This window comes from Acanthochromis polyacanthus, chromosome 21 (assembly GCF_021347895.1).
Source record: "Acanthochromis polyacanthus isolate Apoly-LR-REF ecotype Palm Island chromosome 21, KAUST_Apoly_ChrSc, whole genome shotgun sequence".
Lineage (NCBI taxonomy): Eukaryota > Metazoa > Chordata > Actinopteri > Pomacentridae > Acanthochromis > Acanthochromis polyacanthus.
The window spans coordinates 4208565-4232341 of NC_067133.1; the positions used below are offsets into that span (position 1 = coordinate 4208565).

Sequence of the window (23777 nt, forward strand, 5' to 3'; positions counted from 1 at the left end):
TTTTTTTGATTTAGATAGACCTTCTAAACATTTAGTTGTGTTAACATAATAATATGAACTGTAACTGAAACTGGAATTTATGCGTTAGTTGGTTTCATTCTAAACTCAAGTTGAGGTAACATAAATTAATTGGCTTGATAACTTTACCCCTTCTTTTTTTAACAAGCCTGGACAATTGCAGATGGCTAAAAATGGTAATTTTAAAAATCAAGTTCATCGGGATAGCGCATGAAAAAAAATGTGAATGTGACTTAGCCCAGTGTGGATGATGACTTTGCTAAATTCATATTCAGAGGGCATTGCTTGCTAAAACTTTCCTTGGTCCACGTGCATCCATCTACTGCACATGATTGTCTATCTAGATCTAGATCTAGATCTAAAAAGTAGGTGCAGACAACAACACAACACATTCTGCTTTTTGTATGTTTTTAGATAACTGCACAATGGCATCAGGTGAGTATTGCTATTAATCCTGTATAGAAGGTGCCTCATGGTACTTTTTTCAGTATCACCGTCTCTTCAGTGCCAACTGTTGTTCCTGATCAGCGATCCACATCTAAATGCATCACACATGAGTAACCAGAATGATTAAAGAAACAAAATGATGGCAAACTTAATCCATGAATGAATGAACGAGTAAAGAATAAAAGCGAGATTGATTAACAGTGCACTGAGCATTTCTGTGATTTACTGACAAGAAAAGAAGGCCGCATTTCCTTGTTCCGTGTGTGAAGACGACAAACCGGTTTGACACCATATTCAAAGACGCGATTCACCTGCACTGTGTTTTGACAAGATTTGTCGCTGCCACCACCTGTTTATACAGTAACAATGCACTCAAAACCGCTGTAATGCCTGTGTGTTTACCTCAGACAACTGGCTATCATTAAAAGCTCGAGCAGTAACTGAAGGTGGGGAAATGATGCTTGAGATTCTGGACTTTTCGCCTCAGGAGATGCCCCAGTTTGCTCTGTTGACATAGTTGAGAAATTTCCAATAGCTTTTTACGGTAATGGCAAGCCACTTCCACCGCCTTCACTCTTACTGGCACAAGCCGCCTCAGGTAGAAAACCCCTTATTTCTGCCATCTCTCCACCGGGCACACCAACATGCAGGTCAACAGAAGCACACAAACATCATATCTTAGAGTTTGCTAAATACACTACCGTTCGAAGGTTTGGGGTCACTCAGACAATTTCATGCTTTTCATGAAAACTCACACTTTTATCCATGTGCTAACATAAATGCACAAGGGTTTTCTAATCAACAATTCGTCTTTCAACACCATTAGCTATCACAATGTAGCATTAGAACACAGGAGTGATGGTTGCTGGAAATGTTCCTCTGTACCCCTATGGAGATATTCCATTAAAAATTTCCAGCTGGAATAGTCATTTACCATATTATCAATGTCAAAATTGTATTTTTGATTAATTTAATGGTATGTTCATCGAAAAAAAACTGCTTTTCCTTCAAAAACAAGGACATTTCTAAGTGACCCCCAAACTTTTGAATGGTGGTGTACATTTACAACAATGATTTTTAATGCAGCTCTAATGCAAAAAGTCTGCTTTTAACACTATATAAAGAACAAAACTGTTCTAAAAATATGAAATATAATTCTTTGGAAGTAGAAGATTAACTCTCCTTTTGCTGCACTCTAGTTAGAACAACATTTTTAATATCAATTTTAAATGTTTTAAAGCAACTTATTTCATATATCAGCATCAGATACTGAAAGAAAAGGGGAAAAAACCCGAAGTGGTCAAACATACAGGTGAAAAACAATATTGTCGTTTCCATGAAAACTCACACTTTTATTCATATGCAAACAAAATTGCACAAGGGTTTTTTAAATCATCAGTTAGCCTTTCAACACCATTATCTAACACAATGTAGCATTAGAACACAGGAGTGATGGAAATGTTCCTCTGTACCCCTATGGAGATATTGCATTAAAATTTTCCAGCTAAAATAGTCATTTACCACATTAACAATGTCTGGACTGTATTTCTGATTCATTTAATGTATTCTTCATTAAAAAAATGTTTTTCTTTTGAAAATAAGGACATTTCTAAATGATCTCAAACTTTTGAACAGTATAATCACACATGATCAAATATTATCCCCAAACACCAGCATAGAGTATCTGTGAGATATGCTGTATGTAAAATGGGGAAATATTAACAGAAGAGCAATGTAAAAATATTACCTGTTTCAAAATCTCTGAAGCAGTTCTTAGTTGGCTAGGCTGTACACCCAAAGTTTGAACATTGCATTGTATCAAGATGATCAATGTTACTCATGTCACCTGCTAAGAAAATCCTTTTTTCCTGTTTTGTTAACACGTCCGTTTGATGTCTTTTATATATTGGAAGATATATCATGAGTGAAATAAGCCATCAACACCATGGCTGAGCTTTTACACCTTGAAGCTGTCTGAAAAACCTTGATTCAGACTTCTGGGGTCTCATAAATCTAAAGTACCAATCCTGTCAACCTGCAGGGAGGGACTCTTTCTGTTACTATTCTTCCTCAGAGTCTTTTTCTGAACACGTATGGTTCCTTTGCTCTGTTGTGTAGCGCCGTGCCATAGTTGAGCTGCTGTGCTCAGAGAAAGTTGGAGGCAGACTGATAAAGAGCTGTTTGTCACTGTTAAGTCCATGCCTCAGAGACTGCAAGCTGTTATTAAAGTCAGAGGCAGTGCAACAAAGTACTAGTGGTATGTTGTAGTGTTTTTTTATTAGTTTCTTTTCATGATTCCATAACTTTTTCCTCAGAATTGAATGATTCCATATTTTTTTCCTCTGCTTGAACTAAAAAGCAATTGGTCCTGACTACCACATTTTTTCTTGATTTCTTTTAGTGTTTCTTAAAGCCAGAAACTTGCCATTTTAAATGACTTTAGTTTTGTGGCACGTCTGCAATTTGCTTTTTTTTTTTCAACAAAATTAACCCTTGTGTTGTCAAACTGAGCTGTTTTAAAGTTTGAAAATGTGTGTGTGTGTGTGTGTGTGTGTGTGTGTGTGTGTGTGTGTGTGTGTGTGTGTTTCACAGTGAAACTTCTGATGTCCACATTTTCAACATTTTTAGGAAACAACACAACACAAATGAGACACAAAATGACAAACATCACACAACACATGAATCAAAACAAAAGAGACATTTTTGGTCATTTTTTGGAGGAAAAAATGAAAAGTAAAAAAAAATGCTTCTTTAAGAACATTCACAATTCACTGGATTTTGGTTGATTTTTTGTGAATGTACTTAAATAAAATATTAGAAATTTTACTGATATTTATGTAATCACTTTAGATACTTTTAGGATTTTTTTGCAAGATTTTTACTCATTTTTAGAAAATGTTTACAAGAACTTTCTTGCCAAATTTGGGGGATTTTTTTTAAAACTAAAACTTTTAAGGAATCATTGGAATTTTCTTCCAGAAGGTTTTACACATTTTCAGAAATTGGGGGAATTATTTTTGCTGAATTTTGGGATTTTTTTCAGACAAGGAAACGATACCTTTTAGTGCCCGTAAATGAAAACAACAGGAGGGTTAAACAACTGAATGAACATCCTCCAAGACTGGTGATTCCATGATTTTTGCCAGGGTTTGTACATCTGCAGCAAGTAGTGGAAAGAGAGGTTGGAACTTCATAGATCTGCACATTGTAAGGATTTATCACTGGCCGTACAGGGAATTTAAATACATTCTAGTCAACTTAAGCCCTTGGAAACTGTTTATCACTATTCAATAAGATGTTTTTTTGTATTTGTGATAATTAAAATACTCATCACTGTGAGCTGTATGCTGCGGTTGGGTGGTCCTCATTCTCTGTGAAGTCTCCCAGACACTGGATTGCATTTATTTATCAGGCACTTTACCTTAATTTTACCGCCTTATGTTACTTCAGTAATGTCATTTAATGTGGACTCACACCATACAGGCTCAAATGACTTGAAAACAGCTGCCAGCTGTGGTTATCGAGCTTTGAAAATCCAGTTTTACTCGTTGTGCACCTTCAACCCAGAAATACACGCAAAACAATGTGGAGCTGGACTTATTCTTAGCTTACGGTATTTCAGGTTCCAGATGTTATCTTAGTTTACTTCCAACTGTTCTTGTCATAGTTTATTCATTTGCTTTTTTTCAGGTTTTAAACGCTAATGTAATGTTGTTATTATTTTACTAACTTTTTCTTTATGCATCTTTTAGTTTGTTACTTGTAAACAGTTAAACGGATGCTGAGGTTAAGAGCAGGGTGAACGAAAAAGAAAAGAAAAACAACCCCCAGTAGCCTCCAGATATTTCAAATGCTTTATACTCTGACAGCCAAATTACTACTGTAACTGTTGAGTGCCTGTTCAGAAGAAGCTTATGCACCTTATCAACATGTAACTTGTCGTGGTTTCTCTCTGATGTCCGTGATGTGCAGGTGAAGGAGAAAAATCCGTGACACTGACTTGCTTAATAATAAGTTTATTATAAGGAAGAACAGCATCGATCAGACAGAGAGACTGTCTGGGAGAATCCGGCCAAATGAATCTCTCCGAACAGTAAACGGAGGTCACTTTTATATGTTTTAAACAAGTGGAACCATTGTCACAACATGTGATTTGTATCAGAAGACCAAAAAACAAGCGCCTCATTGATAAACCCTGTGGCGAAATCCATAGGATAATTCCCTAGACACAGGAACTACTAATACAACACTGAGTTCTTTCAACAAGAAGATACACTCCATTCTGACATATAGCACATGCCTAGCAACACCAATATCACTTGTCTCAAGTCATGAGAATCACATGTCTAACAGCACATCTGGTCAGATACTACATACTCAATCTATAGTTGTCAATTCTACCCTATTTATACACTGCTTGAATTAGTGTCAGGGCCACTTATGAGATTAAAAACGTAAAGATTAACAGCAGACATAAAATGGCTGCCATGGGGTTTTATAATTCAATCGTCAGTCTCATTGAACTTTGCACGAGCCTAAAACCTGTTTTGGTGTGAGCATGTGTTGAGTTTCAGCCTCCTGCACGCACAACAACAACAAGACAAAGTGACAAATGTAACTGGTGCATCCAACACTCAAATCATCACAAGAGACACAGATTCGGTACCTTCGTTTTATTGTTCACAGGTAATGTAGCAGCAAAAGAACAGACATGAAGGGCAAATACTTTTTCATACATAAATAGCAACTAAGGTGCTCAAATCACAGTGAGAAAATAAACAGAGTCAGTAACGTGTGCAGTACAAAAAGTGAGTTCTAATGACAGCAAAACATGTACACAAATAAAACACATCCTTCTCTTTTATTAATGATTTCATCTGATGATTTCATCACTGCTTTAACAGTGTGGTCTGAAATCATTTAAAAGTCTTTCGTGATAGTGGACTAGTCCTTATGTGGTTACTGATGCATTGGTTCTGGGGAGAAATTATGCCCCCAGCTGCCCATTCGGGAGTCAAGCCAGTTGCTGGGAGTGTGGCTCTGCAGCTCCTCTTCCTCCTCCTCATTGTTGATTACGTTCACCTCCTCCTCCTCCTCTGAGCTGTTGCTCTCGGCGCTGTTTCCCCTCTGGCGAGACCTCTCCGTGTGGCAGAGGCTGCAGATCCTCAGCCGTTTGGTGCGGTGAATGTGATGTATCACCACCCGTTCCTTGGAGCACGAATTGCAGACCAGAAAGCCGCACTTTCTGCAGTGGTGGCGGCGTTTGGTTGCAGAGAATTTACTGAAGCAGCGCATGCACTTCTCGGCGGCACGGTCAGGAATCCAGGTCATGGCGAAGTTGGAGCCCAGTCGGCGGCCGTCCTGCAGCAGGTTGGACTGGCATTCCTTGATGTGCTCCAGCCAGGCCTGCTTCTCGTCCGCTGAAAAGGCGGACACAAAGAAGGACTTGGATGGCGTTCGGATCAGCCACTGGTGCATGAATCCCTCACTGTCCTCCATGTCCTCCACCATGATGTCCTCTGGAATGACAGAGAAGATGGAACATTTATAACTACATGAAAATAGAGACACTATGACAAGATCAGTGAACCTGACAGTCTGACAACAAGGTGTTTATTTCGTAAAAATGTACTGACTCACCCTGAAAGATCATTTTAAACGTGCAGGCAGAGGCTTTCAGATATATATTACCATGTGAAATTACAACTACTGAGGATTTAATTGGGAAATGCTATTTTAAATATTTCATTTTTCTGTTTTTCTGTGATTTGGGTGCACAAGCAGCTTATTTTCTTGTATTGGATTAGCTCTTATTCATGCATTGTTCGTTCTCTTAAACTGTGACATTGTTTTCCTAAGTTAGTTTTGTTAGTTCAGCTTAATATTTCCCTCTCAGCGGTGAAAAAATTATAACTACATATACAGCACTTCCTCTTCAAAGCACATTTTCTGAGTCTGTCTAATCAATTGTTCTGTTTGCCAGAAGAGGAGCAAAGCTCTTTCTTACCCAAAGGAATGATCTTCTGCTTCTTGTGCCAGCGGCCGTTCAGGATGATGCTGCCGTACACCAGGATGTCATTAAACAAAAAGAAGGCCTTGGGCTGCTGCTTCTTGCGACCCTGCTTGATCAGACGGCCCTCTCCTATTAGAATCCGATCAGGTTTGCACAACCGCACCCCTGATGGGCCAAACGAATTCTCCACCATCTGGATACGCTCAGAGTTCTCTTTTTTAAAAGTTAGCTTATCCATCGTGGTAACTTGATAACCTGAGGCATGAACAGGGTTTGGAGTGCCGTTGTGAGCGCCGCCTTTTTAAAGCCTTCTTACCTGGTGACGTAGTGGGGCTTTCCAAGCTCACATCAAAGACAAACATGTTATTCAAGAGCAAAAATAAGAGAAGGAGGTGCAGGTACAGCATTTGTTTGCACCCGATTACTTAAAAAAAAGCTAAAAGGTTGCAAACAAATTCTAACATGATGTCAGAGGAAAGTCTGTTTGTTGAAGTACAGTTCTGAGCTGCTTTTCTTCAGTGTTGACGACTTTATTCGTCCACTGTACCATGAGCAAGATTTAGTTTGAACAGCTGAAGTGTTAAGTGTTGCAGTTAGTTGAAAACTGCCTCTTTTGACACTTGAAGTGCATTTTGCTGCATGACTGCATTTAACATACATTTGGAAAGCAGCACTATTGCTGTTATGAAACACTTGTTTATTGGAATGATGTAAGTCTTTGGCAGACTGACACATCTCACTGATAAGGCTGACATGCCAACAAAGGAGTGTTTACCACTGGATCTTAAAGAAGTAAAATGATTCAGACAGACAAACGTATGTCGATCGTCACATAGCTTCACTGCGTTCCTTTGCGGAGTAATAATCATAATTTTCCACAAATGTATATATGTAGAATTGGAAACAGAATTTGTTTTTTCTTTTGTCTCCAAAATAGCGCAGTGATATGTGTATGCAAATGCAAAACCCGATTTTCAAAAGAGACTACCGTATGTTAAATCTTTGATGATGACATTTCAAATGTCCTCTTTTTATTTATTTCTACTACTACTACTACTTGAAAATGAAAACACAATTGGATGTATTACATTTTCAGGAAAACTTTGACTCAGATAAACACACATTTGTAGAAAATTACAGATCGATTGTGGCATTATATTTTCATTTTCAAGTTTAAATGAGCTTTAGGATAAGCTTGCCATCTACTTCCATGTAAAACAAACAAAGTAATGGCATCACCAAAGTCAGTATGATTCACTCTGAAAACACAAACATATCCACAGTTTCACAGAAACTCGTGGTTGCTGAGATATTTCCGTCTCACTGACAGACAGGACAACTTTGCCACTACTTGGAACCAAGCCGCTACCAGGACGGAAAAACACAAATGCTTTCTATGAGAAGTGGATTCATTTTTTTCCAAGGTGTGCACGACCAATTCTGTGAGAAAGCACAATAAGATGATGTAATGAGGATAAAAAGAAAGAAGTTTAAATGTAAAATCTCACACTTTTATATTATGCATTTGTGCACAATGGGATGTTTGTTCACAATCTACATTACAAAATGTGTGTGGATAAACAACAGGTGAAAGTGGAGGAGCAAAGCAACCCACAATGTGGAAAACACCTACACTTTTAAAGCCACTTTTTTGAAAATCATGCCTTGTGAAACTGGTTGAGTAACTCTATCATCACGTCCTCTGCTGCCAATTCCTGCTGTTTCCCAGATGCCACATTGGCAACACTTCCTGGAGTCTCAGTAAGTTCATTAAGAAGCTATTCATTCTCGCCCCACATAAAGATGCCAACTCAGTCAAGCACAAACAAACTTCCAGCAATTACATCAAACACACTTTCCGGAGAACAGTTCTATTTTTCAACAGGTGCACAGTGAAATTCAAGGGAAACTCCAGAAGGCAGGGGAAAGACGCTCCCGCATTTCCGCCACCTTCGGATGAGGAAAAAACATTCAGAGTTGCCAGTAAATTCAGTAAACTGCAGTAGATGGATGCATACAGTCAGTGTGAAATAAAGCTTGGCCAGTTTATTATTTAATATGATAAAGAAAAAAGAACAACAACAAAAAATATTGGCTGTATGAAATAAATTGTGCACAGCAGATGGAAGTACACCCCTGTGCAGTATTGTTGTCCTCATTTACAGGCACCAAAAAAATATTATTTTGTTTTCTGAAAAAAATCCAAAAATTCAGCCAAAAAAAAAAAATCCTCAAATTCCAGAAAATTTGCAAAACCTTCAGGAAGAAAATTCCAATCATTTCTTAAAAGTTTCCCTTAAAAGTTTTAATTAAAAAAAAAATCCCCCAATTTTGGAAAGAAAATTCTTGTAAATATTTTCAAAAAATGAGTGAAAAATCTTCCAAAAAAAATCCGAAAAATATCTAAAGTGATTACATATATATCAGTAAAACTTCTAATACTTCCTTTAAAAACATTCACAAAAAAATCAACCAAAATCCAGCGAAATTCGCTGGATTTTGGTTGATTTTTTTGTGAATGTTCTTAAGAAACATTTTAACATGTCTTTTTTTTTCCCCAAAAATGTTGAAAATGTGGACATCAGAAGTTTTACTGTAAAAATATTTATTTTTTTCCACATATTTAAACTTTAAAACGGGTCAATTTTGACCTGCAGGACAATGCAAGGGTTAAATGTCAAATGGTTCTAAACTGTATCTCATTTCTAAGTGGAACAGTAGAGCATTCCTTCCTATAAACAATCAAAAACAAAAACTGATTTCCAATTAGCCCAACCATGAAACCTTTTGTACCAATGGGCTGTGTCTCTCTGCATGTTTGCCTCATAGCTCCACATGGAAAAACACTGCCAAAAAAGAAAGAAAAAATTGAAAAAGACGTCATCACTGACAAAAACTTAATGGAAACACAGTTGAAGCAGTAATCAGGAGGTACAAAACAAGCCATAGTACCACTAATCCGAGCCACAGTGGCCGTCTTCTTTACATTACATCACAGGCAGTGTGATATTTGGATGATCTAACTCTGAAAAACGTCTGGCTGCTTCAAGCTTGGCACAGGGGTTATGAGTGTTAATCAAAGGTGATGTAACAGCTCAGACATATTGAATGACATTGTCTAACATCAGCCTCTTTGAACAGCACCCTGGAACAAAAAACCTCTCACTTGCTGTTCAGAATTGGCTAAAAACCGTAAGAGGAAGCACACTGGGACCACATTCTTTAGTCAGACGAGCTCAAAATAAATCTGTCCGGCTCATATGGGACATAGCATGTTTGGTGTGAACCTGATCAGGACAGACTTCCTTTGTTAGATCCTTTTGTCACATAACATCCTTCAAACATCCTCCAAACGCTGCAGTCAAAATGTTGCATCTTAGTTAACTTTTAACCTCATAGGAGCATTATCTGAACTGATAAATATCCTTAAAACCTTTTTTGAGTATTGGATTTGTTTTTTCAATGTTTGCTAATGTTGTGGGAACATTGTTAGTGACTGAGTGACTCGAATCCAGAAGATCACCTTTAGAGCATTTTAAAGAGAAAGGTGATGACATAAACCCTCCACCAAAGATCAGCTGAAAGAAATGCATCTTAAAAACAGCAGAAACATCTCTCTGGAAATGTGTGCACCATTTCTACTGAGTAGTAACTCAAGCCCCCCTTTATTTTGGAAAACAGACTCAATCTCAGTCGTAAAAGGTCTACTGACTTTTGTTGCATTGAGTTCCTACTGCGGGGCTTGTATTTTAAAGTAAAACCCTCATCCTATTCTACCTGAGAGATAGATAAGATTGAATACTTGTATCTGTATGTGAAATATGAATATATAGGCACAGAAAATACCATGAGAATGATGATCATTTTGCACTTTAAAAACCATTTACAATATTTATTTTATGACATACACAAGAATACACGCTATTCCCTTAGTCTTTAAACACAATCTGTTCAATACAGACAACATTAAATCTGTGCAATAATAGTACTCTAGGGGCGGCTGTGGCTCAGGTGGTAGAGCGGGTCGTCCAATGATTGAAGGGTCAGTGGTTTGATTCCCGCTCTCGCCTAGTCGTGTGCTGTTGTGTCCTTGGGCAAGACAGTGTTCTCATGCTGGTGGTGATCGGAGGGGCCGGAGGTGCAGATTAGCAGCCACACTTTTGTCAGTCTGCCCCAGGGCAGCTGTGGCTACAAATGTAGCCTACCACCAGAGTGAGAATGTGTGAGTGTATGAATAATGGATTCACTGTAAAGCGCTTTGAGTGTCTTGAAAAGCACTATATAAATGTAACCATTATTCTTACTCCACCAAAATCTGTGCAATGATGTTATTTTTTCGTACTTATTCATATTTTATACTTCATTTCTCAAATGTCTGCACTCTCTTTGCTGCTGTAACGTTGCAAGTTTCTCCAATGTGGGATTAATAAAGTGTTAAGTTAAGATTTAACTTGACTAGACTAGACAAGCCTTAACATCAGGAAAATTCTTCTGTGGAGTCCTGACTTCTCCAAGTTATCACTCAGAGTTGTCTCTCAAGTCAAAGCAAAATTTTACTTGCGAAAGGAATTACTTGAACAGAGCAGAGTCTGAACGAGCGACTGATAATATAAAGTAACAGTTTAGCTCGTAAACAGGCACATAAACAAGGCGCAGTGGTATTATCAATTTCTGAGCAGCCAGAAATCATAAAGAGCATTTAATCATAACTTTTTTAGATTTTTTTCTAACTCTTAACTTAACCTAGTTAACTTACCTTTGTTGGTCATGATATTTTTGTTCAGTTTTTTTGGCAGTGGTTTTCCATGTGGAGCCATGAGGACCTTAACTTAACTTAACCCCTACAACCCCCAAAAATCTGAAATTACTCTTATTACTTGTTGCTTAGATAGAAAATGTTCATTAACGACATTCAGAGCAGCTGGTAGGAAGATTCTTTTACCTTTGAACTAAAGCTCTGCCGTTTTTGCATAACTTTGAGCTACTTGTACTTTGCTTTCCATTTTTTGTAAATATTGTGCTGTTTTCTTCACTGCATTTGTTCTTTTATGGTAAAGACAGTGGATGTGAGCAGATTTTAAAATACACTACATTGTTATAGATGTAACCAGTGGTTTCCCTTTTTGGCATGTTCAAACAGCTGTTGTGTAACTTCTGTGATCTGACATATTCACGTTCGACGGGGACATCAAGTGGCCAAAACTTGTCAAAGCAGTTTCAGTCATACAGTAAGTTATGCCAAATTATTTTGATTTATTGAAGGGTTTAATATTTTCCCTTTCTTTCACCATATATATGTATAGGTATGTGTATATATGAGTGTATATTTATGTATATTTACATATTTCGTGTGTGCTTTTATTCTTTTGTCTTTGTGTTTTATTTTGGAGGAGGTGCACAATGCATTTCACTGCGCATTATACTACGTAGAATTGAGTTCATGATAAATAAAAGTCTTGAAACTAAACAAAGCTGCGTCTCTGTGTCCAAATAACTCCCTTTTCATCTCATCTGACGACAGAACTGGTGACCAAAAGTCTTTGTCCAGGTGAGTTTCTGTGTCTGTCCCCCTTAGTCTGCGTCCACTGAAACCAGCCTTGTTCAGTGTCTGACTGAGATGTTGCTCAGATCCATTCAATATGGGTCACTTTTGTCCCATGTTTGATCAGGATTGTCTTGGTGATGATCTTTGGATTTTTCTTGGCTTCTCAAAATCTTGTCAGTGCAGGTGTCACTTCTTGCTTTCTACAATCCCTTTGACATTTTCCCCAGTCTGGAACTCCTTCTACTCTTTGAGGATGCTTTGCACTGTGGCCACTGGCACTTGAAAACACTCGGATATGACTTTGTAGCTTTTCTCTGTCTCATGAGCAGCAACAGTATGCAGCTCTCTCTCAGTGAAGGACCCTAACAGCAGCTCACTAAGCTCTTTGGTTTTAGCCTATAGTGACTGACTAAAGAGCCACTGCATTGGTTGTTCTCAGTTTACAGTGTTAGAACGTTGGAAGAATGGAAGAAACCAGGATCACAAGGAATTTGGAATCCAACAGAAGCTGTATTTTCTCAAAAACAAATGGTGATAATTTCAATGAATAATTTTGGCCATGGCTTTTGTTTTCACTAAAATGTGGCATGACCACATAAATCATTAAAATGAATCATTAACACATTGTTTTCCTGTCTTTTTGTCACTTGTTTATGTCATTTCCAGGCAGAAGGAAACTGCTTGTCAAAAAAAAAACTCACTCTAAATCAACATTTGGAAATAATATGAATAATTTTATGCTTAACTGCGTAGTCAGTTTAACAAACAGGGCTTATAGCGAAGCACACACAGCAGAGTTTGATCCTTTCTTTATTTAATTTCATCACACTACGCTACAGGCTGAGAGAAATGACAGAACTGTAGAAACAACTCTGCAGGCCTATGCAGGAGAGAAAATGCCTTCACATGCCAAAATGATCCGTCTTCTTCCACAATTTTTGACAATTTTGCTCAGCAGCACAGGAAAAGTTGAGCTCAAGAGTGATTATGCAAATAATAAAAAAAGAGGCAGTTTTGATGAGAAATCCGTTGTTGTGGTTTGGCTTCTAATAGGGGATTGGTCCGTAGTAGGCGGTGTAGGCGGCGATGATGCCAGCTGTGTCCATCATGTGCTCACAGCCCAGGTTGGCCTCACACACTTCTCTCAGGCTGCACGGAGAGGCAACACACACACACACACACACACACACACACACACACACACACACATTGTTATTCATGGTGTTTCAAATGATGAAGTCTGAGATCTTCATGATAACTTTCTATATGCAACCTTTGAACTCTGCTAGATCATCGGTGGAATATATTAGATACAAAGTAAACAGAAATGCTGTTATTTTCACTGTAATATGTGATCACCTCTCCAGCTGAACCAGGGATAACTGTCCAGCAGCTCTCTTCTGTCTCACCACTGTGGAGGCCTCATCCCTCTCCACGAACATCCCTGTAGGTCAGACACATTTAGCATAACTATCATACTGCAATATGTGAGAAATCCATCTGCAAACCCATCTACAAATATACAGGATGTCCAGCAGTCTGCTTGTGCTTACAGAAGTTCTACAAATGCACGCAGAGATGTCAACTTGCAAGTAGCTTTTCAGCACAAAAACTGATTAATTTTAGCACAACTTGGAAAAAAAAGCTACATAAAATCGCCTTGTGTTAAAGTGGAATCTAAATGCTGCCAAGAAAATGTGGAGTATTGTAGAATTTAGACTCAAAATCTGCATTGATACAAAAGTTAGGTTAGAAAATAGATCCAGCTTCAGTCACACAAAAGGTTACACTAATTCTCAGTTTAATATCTTAGGCTGAAAGAGTCTGAAAGCTTCTATTCAAAGTAAAAATGACAAAAAACTGTGGCAGAAAACACATAAATAAACTTATTGCTGAATCACATTCATACCATTCTGAGCAGGGTCGTCACCGGCAGGCTGGGGGTCAGGATCAGCATCTGTAAAACACAGGAGAAATATTAATAATCATGAATTCTATTCAGGCTGGACAGTGGATTGGTGGTTAGGACTTTTGCCTTGCATCCGGTTTGTGTCCTCCCTGGGATCTTTCTGCATGGAGTTTGCATGTTCTCCCTGTGCATGTGTGGGTTTTTCCTGGTTCTCCGGCTTCCTCTCACGGTTCAAAAGTATGCTGAGGTTAACTGATTATTGTAAATGTCCACAGGTGTGAATGTAAGTGTGATGTTTGTCTCTACATGTGGCTCTGTGACAGACTGGTGACCTGTCCAGCTGGGAGACTCCAGCCCTCTGTGACCCTCATGAGGATGATTGTATAGAAAATGAATGAATTTTTATTTCGGTTTTCAATTTTCCAATCCAGGAACTGTCAGTGTATCGGGTTTGTCACTAGTTGGCCACATTTGTAAACCTTATTTAAGTTGAAAGATAAATAAAATAAGCTGTTTTTAAAGAGCTCTCTTCTAAGAAATGAAGTGTGGGCTCCACAAAAAATAATAAACGCAACAGTTTGCATCAACCTTTGTGAGTTCAGACAACTTCTAATGAAATTATGTTCAACCAACAAACTACACCGAACTAACAGGAATGAGCTTTTCCAAAATCAAAATTATTGTTAGTTAACTTTTACTTTACGATAGGCACCATAAACACAAGTTTTTAAGGTGATGACACATAAAAATGAGGTTGTACCCACATTTACATCCATGCTGTTTAAAAGGAATCCTTAAGTGCACTAACTGCCATAATTATATGCAAAACCAATTTAAGTTGGCAAATAAAATAAAAAGTTGCTCCAGTGTTCGGTTAGAGGAAGAGGCTGAAATTCTGAAAATGTAGTAGTAAAATCTACTGTTACGAAAACATGAGTTTAAAATACAAACAATATTAAATTGATGCAACATCATTATGCCTTCTCATCAAAGGTTAGGAAGGTGTTTAAGTTAGCAAATTAGATTTAAAAATAAAATCCAGTAGTTATGCATTTAATTAAGTGGTGGAAATAGGTCCACTGACTTCCTTTTTAGAGTGTAAATTTTACCTGAAATCACACAGACGACTGCCAGGGAGCAGAGAACCAGCAGAATCAAAGTCTTCATCTTTCAGCTTCTTTCTTCACTGTCTATGCAGCAAGTATGACCAGAGACCTGAGCAGCTCAAACTCTCCCTTCTGTCTGCTTTTCTTTCTCTATGCACATGTATACATAAGGACACGGCCGGTTCATAGATGCCCTCATTGTGACATGTGATTGGTCAGGGAATCATGTATCACAGACCCACACAGATGCAGAAATACACACCTCCGCAAAAATCATGTGTGCATAAAACACCCCCATAAACTTTTATGTAGTTGTTATAAAAAAACTGAACACATGTATAGTCATAGAGGGAATCAAAAATGTGACTATTTGCTTTAAAGCATAGATAATGAGAAAACAAATGAGCCACAAACACCAACTAATGAGTGTCTTTTAGTTAAAATGTCTTGCACTTGTTTCAGGGAACTTTACCTGTGCATGTGTTTCTACTTCTTTGTCCAAAAATAGCACATTCTAGTTTGAAAATTTAAAAAAAAAAGCACAAAAACATACTTTAAAACTCTTTAAAGAGACATATAATGATGTAGAATCCCTTCACCATCATCCCAACAGACTACCTGCTGTCTAATTAGTGGTGGTAATACAACATTTAATGAAATCCTAATAAAGCAATGGCAGCTGGCAGCCTGGAGAGGTCAGAGTTTTACAGTGCTCCCACACACTTTTACATTTAGGTCCCTTAGTGCACGAGGCAGGGAAAGCCATTTAGGACTGACTAAAAAGGAGAAACCGCTGTGCCACATTATGAGACATGATTTTAATCCCAGAGCTTTCTGTTTTATTGTGAACCGCAGTGATTTCCTACATAAAGAAAGCAACATTTGGAAACAGCGCCTGTTTATTTGAAGAGTCGTAGCGGGGTAATTTAGAGTGAGCAGAGTTATTTTTACCACAACAAGTGGGTGGTTTGCCTATTAAACAGAGGAAAGCTGTATAACATAGAGTGGAACGTGTCATTTGATTTTGTTTAAAACACAACTTTGCTCTGGAAATGCGTTTTTTAATCTTTGCACTTTTGAAATATCGGCTCTTTTGTATTTTACGGGTTAGTTACAGTGTAATGTTGTAACTCTAGCTACTAAATACAGCATGTTATCACATTTCCAATCCAAGCCTTTGAACTTTCTTAATTTATGAGATGAAAACGTCCTCTGTTGCTTTTCTGGACTGGACATTTAGACTCTGGACTGGTTCTGATGGGATCATGTGGGATGTAATTTCACTGTCTGGGTCAGTGTCGGGGCTTTTTGTCTCGTTTCAGGAAGAGACTTAAAGGATTCAACCTCAGGATGACTTTAAGTGTGCACTTGTGGCCATGTGGCAGCACAGGAAAACAAACATCCAGTATGAGTGTCTCTGCAGGCATGCTGATGCTGACATGTCCTCGTTTGTCTGCAGCAGTCAGGATTCTGATGCACAGATATGGAGCACTGCACAGACTCCTCCTGAAGTTACATAAAACCGTTTTGTCTAGGGAAACTCCAGCGCTTGTGCTGTAATTCGTGTCCTGCTTTCACCTTTCAAGAAGACGACGGTGCAAAATAACAACACATTTTTCAAGCTCTGCACAAGGGTAAAGTTTGTACATGATTTTCTAACATATTATAGAAGGATTTAACATGAAAAGCACACGAAAAATTTACATTTTGAACTCTTCTGGGCTCATTTTTCACTACAATATAAAATCATACACCGTTTAATTTAAATACGTCTGGAGCAGTTTGAATCTAATAGAAGAAACATTATTCAACACATTACGAATTCAAACTGCTTAAAATTATTCATTTGTGCAGCTGAACTTCCAATATTAATTTCAAAACCCCTCAAATTTATCTTGTGGCTCTTTCTAGGTGCCCGACCCTGAGGTTTTCAACCGCTAATCTAGACCAACCAAAAATCTCCTCATCAGGTGCAGCAGCAAACAGTAACAGTTATTGTTTGAGCCTTTAAAACACACGTGGCTCTAAAACTGGTCATTTTGTCTTTAGTAGCTCTAAGAAGTGCCTTTCAGTATTACATCTGCCACGTATTGCGAACTCTGGCTCTGAATCCCAAATCTTCTCACAAACCCATGTGGCAAACAAATGGCATAAACAAGATTAAGACCAAACCCAACAAAGGGAGTTTAATTTTTTTTTTCAAAGCAATGGAAATAATCACTGACAGCAGTGCATAAGTACGAGGATATTGTAAGAAACACATCATTCATGCATATTCCATAAAGCTCATAAATGCAGGGAAGGTGTGATAATAGGAGGTTAAAGTTATCCTGAGATTACACAAAAGATGTACAGTTCTACACGAGCATAATGACGGGTTGTTAGGAGATCTGAGCCTCACTGGATGCTTCTGTTTGGGTACAAAATGTGTTTTCTTCGAGGTTTAAGAACCACAAAAACAACTACATAAATTATAAAAACTGTGATATGTGGAGCACAGGACCAGACGATAATGATGATTTTGCGTTTGGTTTAGTATCGCAGAGCTCCGGCTGGTCTTTGGGGTTGAATTCGGGCGCCAAAGTATCTCTGGTAGGCCTGCTGGAAACCGTGGCGATAGGCGTAGAAGCGGCAGGGAGAGTAGTCCTCGCAGACCTCTGCACGCCTCTCAGCTGGAGACTTGGTCGGCCTGGACGACAAGGAATTGTAATCAGAAACACATATAGAGCAGTAAGTGACTTCTGTGTTTGCCTTTGCTGCATTTCTTGTTTAATCTCTAGATCCAATTATTTCAGCCGAGCGTTTATCCTCTTTGTGTTTGTGTCAAAGGAAGTCTCAAACATATGTGGATGTTTTATGGTCTAATTAGGCGTTGTTTTAATGATCTGCATGTATGGCATGTGTGCATTTTCTACCAGATAAAGGAAGGCTTTTGTGCTTCGTACGCACATCTGTGGTTGTGTGTTTTACCTCATGAAGTGGTAATGGCCGGGGCCGCCCCGTCTGGGTGGGTTGTATACGTTGCCCCTTTGCGGCGTGATGAAGGAGTTGGCTTGGTTTGGAGGCACAAACAAATCTGGAACCACAAAACTTTACTAGACACAAAAATCCCTTATTTTCATCATGCCAGGCGTGCCCGACACGCAGCTGATCTGAGTCAGGTGAAATACTGGCCAGGGGGGGTGTTAGTGAAGGGTAACATGAGGGTTTAATGCTTTACTTTACAGAGCAGGCTGTGTGATCGGTTAGAAGTGCATGCATGTTTTTCCAGGAACGAGGGATAACATTTAATCACCTTCAAGGGATTCTGTGCTTTCATGAGAATCTACGGGAAAAACATGGAACCGGGTTAATCATAAATGATGAATTGCTGTCTAAATGTGGCATATTACAGGTTATAAATCCACTGAATGATAGCAAAGTGAGGATGTTTGGGTAGGATCTATACCATAGCAGACACAGAAAGACACGGCAGCGCAGAGTGCCAGAAACTGAAGGAGGCTCCTCATCCTGGGGCTTGTTTATCTGCCTGGAAAAAGAGAAGAGAAGGGGCTTCAGTGAGTCATGTCGAAGTAAGAGTTAGATAGAAAAAATAAATAAATTGAGAGAAGTGAAAGAAAAGGAAAAAGTAGTGGAGCGAAATTGGCTCAGCCTTTAAATCTGTGGGTAAACAGACGAGAACCTCAAGCGGGGATAGATGGCTGAAGGTGGCAAAGCTGCTAAGGATGGAGGCAGCCAGACGCAGCCAATACATGCTATCTTCTATACATGCGGGCGAGTCGCTGCAGGATTTATGTAGGGAACAAACCAGAGATATATTTGTGAAGCCCGGCTGAAGAGTCAGAAGGCCTTTTCACTGCGCCGGACACAAGTCGAGGCCAATCTGGACCGCAAAGTTCAAACCAGAACCATCGCAGAATAGCTGTGGCTCAGAAGTGCTGTCTAACTGCCAACTAATTGAGTCCAGATACACTTTTCTTAAAGGAATGTAATGCTAAAGCTGCAGGTATTTGACAGTACACGGCTCAGCTGGAACACATGTCTGCATGCAGCACTTACATGTAAACACATGCAGTCAGTCGCATGCAGAAGTGACTTAAAGTAAGGTGTGTGACACCTGTACAAACAGCAACGCCAGATGTCTGAACACCCCGAATCTGAGCACACACACACACACACACATATACATAGAGGTTGCATTTGCAGTAAAGCTTTCACCCCCGTCTTCTGTTTGTGGGATTTGGACGTGGTTCGGTTTCGGCAGCCCTCCTTTTTCACCATCAATAGCAGCTTTCATTATACATAAACACACACACAGATGGCTCGCTGACACACACTCTAGCGCACACACTCACCCACACACACTCATGGCGCTCATAACATCCGCCCCTTAGGCATATTTTGGCTTCACTCAAACCCAGACTCACAGTGGGCACAGAAAACACAAGCCTGGGGGCCTAAAGTTCAAAAAGCAACTTGCAAAGACTGGCGAGGACAGCTAGAAAAATGTGTGTGTGTCAGGTGCTGACTCCAGTGTCTACAGAGTTTTATGCCCATTTGAGTCTCAGCAGGGGTCCTAGTGGGTTCATAGCTGTCTTCCCTGTGGGCAGAATAAGCCCACCTCATTGGAAAATGATGCACACAAAGCCAAGCTGAGGCTACATATTAAAGACACAAAAGGACTCTATGCCTGCTGCTCTGTGAGGGCTGCATGTTACAGGATTATACTGAAAAAGCATGACAAAAAAGCATATCAAGCACATCAGCGAATAAAGAAAATTTGCAGTATTTCTTAATATTTTTGCCATTTAAAAACTGCCCCTTCCTTTCACCTGCTATTAGAGACGATTTGTTATAATGTACTCACCGTGAAAGACAATTATGGAGTGTGAAGTTTGGAAATATCTCTCAGGATTTTCTCTCAAGGAATATTTCCTAATTCTCCACAGCAAAGCTTTTATACTCATCTGTCGTTCCCCACCCCATCATTTCTACCCACTGACTCCCTCCCTCCAGCCCTCGCCCTTTCTCCTCCCTTCTCATACTATCAGCCCTTTTTTCCACCGTTTAATCAGACGTGGGTATTAGCTCACTCTCTCCCCAACTCCCACGCCTTCGCCGAAAAAATACAGAAGTGTAGGTGACGGAGAGGAGAGGAATGGAGAAAAACAAGCAGGGGTAAACAGGGAGGCAGAGGGAAGGCTGGCACAGAGACGTCTAACCCGCCTCATAGCAGGTACTTGATAATATTCGCTGCTGTTTGGCAGCATCGGATGAAAAGAACACCTACATCGAGACACAACACTGTTTGGCCCAAACATGTCTCTGAGAGCATGGAAAAGCATGTAGTGCAGCTCTTGGTCTGGAATTTACTTCAAACCTCCCTGCTGGCAGGTAGTAACAACTTTAACCCACATAAATGAAGGCTGCTGTATAAGCAGACAATGAATGACACAGCTGTGGTCATACAAAATGTGTCTTCAGAGGTTTTAATAGCTTAAAAAATTCTGTGTATCAATTTACATTTATTATGCCTTTAACCCTCGTGTCGTCCCGCGGGTCAAAATTGACCTGCTTTTAAAGTTTGAAAATGTGGAAAAAAGCCCACATATTTTCACAGTGAAAACATCCACATTTTCAATATTGTTGGAAAATCTTTAAACATTTTTTGGTGGAAAAAAGAAATGTTAAAGAAACATTTTTTAAAGAATATTCAGAAAAAAATCAACCAAAATTTAGTGAAATTCACTGAAAGAAAACATTAGAACTTTTACTGATATATATGGAATCACTCTAGATATTTTTAGTATTTTTTTTTGGAAGATTTTTATTCATTTTTTGAAAATATTTACAATTTTTATTTTTTAAATTGTTTTTAAAATTTTTATTCCTTGCCAAATTTGGGGATTTAAAAAAAAAAATTCAACTTTTAAGGGAAACTTTTAAGAAATTTTCTTCCTGAAGATTTAGCAGAATTTGGGGAATTTTTTGGAGAATTTTTGGATTTTTTTCAGACAATGGAACAATATTTTTTTGGTGCCGTAAATGAGGACAACAGGAGGGTTAACTTGCAACTGTGTCATAGTGTGAGACTTTTCCTAAATGTTTATTTAAGTTTATTTAAGGCTAAACATGGTGGTTAAATTAAAGAGTTACCACGGTGGGCTGAGAACAGAAAACACTGCTGGAACTAATTGTTTCAAAAAAGCACGGTTTGGGTATAATGTCTCTTTAACTGTCTTGAATGAAAGCTGTGGTTTCCTATTGACAATGCATATTTTCCATCACAAAGACCACCATGCTTAGAACGCTGGTTGTCTCCTCTGTAGAAGAAGAAGAAGAAGAAGGTCTGCGATCTCTGACTTAAGTAACAAATCAAAGCACTCAGAGAGCAGTACTCCACCAAGGCTGCTCAGTCGTTGTCTGATTTTCAACGGATAAGTCATAAGTCCACAGCGGTGGATTTGTGGCAATCATGTGATCGTCGGCAGGCAGTGTTCACTTGTTGTCATAGTTACAGTGACGCCATGCTGCTTTCTCGCAATGATACAGAAATTTTAACAAATCCGTGGATCCAGACTGTAAGCCGCATCACTGCCAAAATCTAATCAGGTGGTCCTTGTGTCATTTCTGACCTTCTCTGAAAGTTTCATCCAAATCTATTTGTCCGTTTTTGCGTAATGTTGCGCACAGACAAACAGACGGAAGGACAAACATACGCCGATTGTCACATAAGTCCGCCGTGTTCTTTGGCGGAGAAAAATAGCGATACAAAAGAGTAATATTTAGGTAAAACTACAATATATGCATTTAAATTTACAGTTAAATAAAAGTACAAAAGTGCCCTTCAGCACCAAAACTTAAAGTAATCAAATTTCAGAATGGCATAATTCAAAATAAAGTATATCTTTTGCTTAGAGTTTTTTTTTTTTTTTAATTTTGAAGCTGGTAAAGGGGAAGTAATTACTTTATGTTGTAGATAGCTGGTGAATTTTCCCTCAAGGATCAATAAAGTTTTAGATATTATGTTACTTCCGAATTCATTTGTCGATTATGGTTTGTTTTATTGAACTGACTTTGCAATGTAGCAGAGAAATGGAGCAAAAAGTAGAGATTTTGTCTTTTGAAAATGCAGTGGAGTAGAAATATACAACAGAAATTTTCGAACAAAATATAAACACATCAAAACTATATGTACATTAACGAAGTAAAGGCATTTAGTTTCTTTGTACCGCTATCATTTTACCCACATATGGGACGGTTATTGGCATCTTAATCTCTGAACAGTAAACCATCACACGGAAATTTAGCTGCTTCAAACTAAGCAGAGTTACAACTCTCCAAAAGAAACCCGTAGTTTGACGAAAACAAATAATAGCATCCGTTTCATCTTAAAATAGACCCTGTTTGTTCCTTTTCCTTGTAATTAAAACACTGCAAACCATTATGAAGATTATTCTGTTCCTACTCCCATATACTTCATCGTTCTACAAATCTCCTGAGAGCAGCTCACACATCTTCGTACTCAGACTGGAAAAAAGACTCCTACAGCAACCACGGCTATAAATCCTGTATATCAAATGAAAACTGGCTCCTTGTGCTCTTTTATATGAACTCAACATTTGTCTCTGTGACTAAACAGTTGCTGTTTTAACTAAGAGAGCATCTTAAGTTTATGGAACTAAGTCCAGTAAACTTTGCTCTGTTGTTTTCTATCATTAAAACACAAAAGACAACCTTGAAACCTTCAGCTAATTCACCTTTAACGCAGTAATAGGACTTAAACGGACTTAGAGTGCAGCATTTAATAAAGGTGGAGGAAGATGGTGAGGTTTAGCTGGTTAGCATTGTTTGCATGTGGCAGATTTAATTCCTTACAGGCGAGTCTCATCACTTAGCAGCCATCTCAGTAATCCTCAGTAATGCCATCACTTGTTTTTAACACACATGTTAAATGCTCCACAATTATGGTGTATTTTAGCCTTGGCTGCACTGTAGAAAATGTTTGAATATTTTACATTGAAAAAAATGTTTACGGTGATTTTACGGTAGCATTCTGGCAACCACAGCTGCCATAACTTTACCGTAAAAACAACAAATTTCTTTTACAGTGTAGGTTTTACACAGTGTTTCAGCATGAGTATTTGTTGTTTCAGGATGTCAGGAAACAACCAAGTATGCACCATACTGGAAATGATAACCGGCAATCACGAGTCTGTAACAAATGTGTCGAACATGTGAGTTAATCGGGTCGTTGCTGCTCGTGGAATGTTGTCCCAGCCAGTTGGCGAAACTGAAGAACATTTTGGGAGACGAGAGCACACTGTCGGACATCCAGAGCGTCCCGCAGATGTTGGATGGGTTACACGGCTGCAGAGACTGAAGGTCGTAGCAGGACTGGAACATTTTCAGCTGCTAATGGAATATTTTGTACACATGTGGATGTTTGCTGTCCTGCTGGAGCATCAAGTGATGGTGGCAAATGAACGAGATAACCGGAGTGCTCTCGATAAAACGCAGACATGTTCTTTGTCAGTGCCTATATCACCAGCTTGCTTTCTGTATGATGTTAACATCTGCACAGCATTCCCCTATATGATGCCAGCTGTGACGTCTGCCATCTGCTACGTACAGCTGGAAATGAGATCTTCCAGCCTTCATCCTGCTCGTTTCCACTCCATATGGTGCCCACTGGACTGGATTATGATCTGCTGATCAAGGCCTTGGCATGGATGATGA

The 23777-nt window shown here is 38.9% G+C and overlaps 3 protein-coding genes across 4 annotated transcripts; all 3 read right to left on the bottom strand.

The window, feature by feature from the left end:
* Positions 1 to 5123: 5123 nt before the first annotated feature.
* LOC110953114 (pleckstrin homology domain-containing family F member 1-like) lies at positions 5124 to 6861 on the bottom strand. Its single transcript, XM_022196961.2, has 2 exons — positions 6473 to 6861; positions 5124 to 5984 (listed from the first exon to the last, which is right to left on the bottom strand). The coding sequence occupies exons 1-2, from the start codon at positions 6714 to 6716 to the stop codon at positions 5425 to 5427; spliced, it is 804 nt and encodes a 267-aa protein (XP_022052653.1). The 5' UTR covers positions 6717 to 6861; the 3' UTR covers positions 5124 to 5424.
* Positions 6862 to 12816: 5955 nt separating this feature from the next.
* Positions 12817 to 15185, bottom strand: bglap (bone gamma-carboxyglutamate (gla) protein). Its single transcript, XM_022196962.2, has 4 exons — positions 15042 to 15185; positions 13933 to 13980; positions 13383 to 13467; positions 12817 to 13172 (listed from the first exon to the last, which is right to left on the bottom strand). The coding sequence occupies exons 1-4, from the start codon at positions 15097 to 15099 to the stop codon at positions 13070 to 13072; spliced, it is 294 nt and encodes a 97-aa protein (XP_022052654.2). The 5' UTR covers positions 15100 to 15185; the 3' UTR covers positions 12817 to 13069.
* Positions 15186 to 17198: 2013 nt separating this feature from the next.
* On the bottom strand, positions 17199 to 20048 carry mgp (matrix Gla protein). Of its 2 annotated transcripts, XM_022196963.2 has the most exons (5): positions 19906 to 20048; positions 18487 to 18567; positions 18334 to 18363; positions 18009 to 18114; positions 17199 to 17727 (listed from the first exon to the last, which is right to left on the bottom strand). In XM_022196963.2, the coding sequence occupies exons 2-5, from the start codon at positions 18545 to 18547 to the stop codon at positions 17571 to 17573; spliced, it is 354 nt and encodes a 117-aa protein (XP_022052655.1). In that variant the 5' UTR covers positions 18548 to 18567; positions 19906 to 20048; the 3' UTR covers positions 17199 to 17570. The 2 variants fall into 2 exon arrangements, with proteins under 2 accessions (XP_022052655.1, XP_022052656.1); XM_022196964.2 differs by lacking the exon at positions 18334 to 18363.
* Positions 20049 to 23777: the final 3729 nt, after the last annotated feature.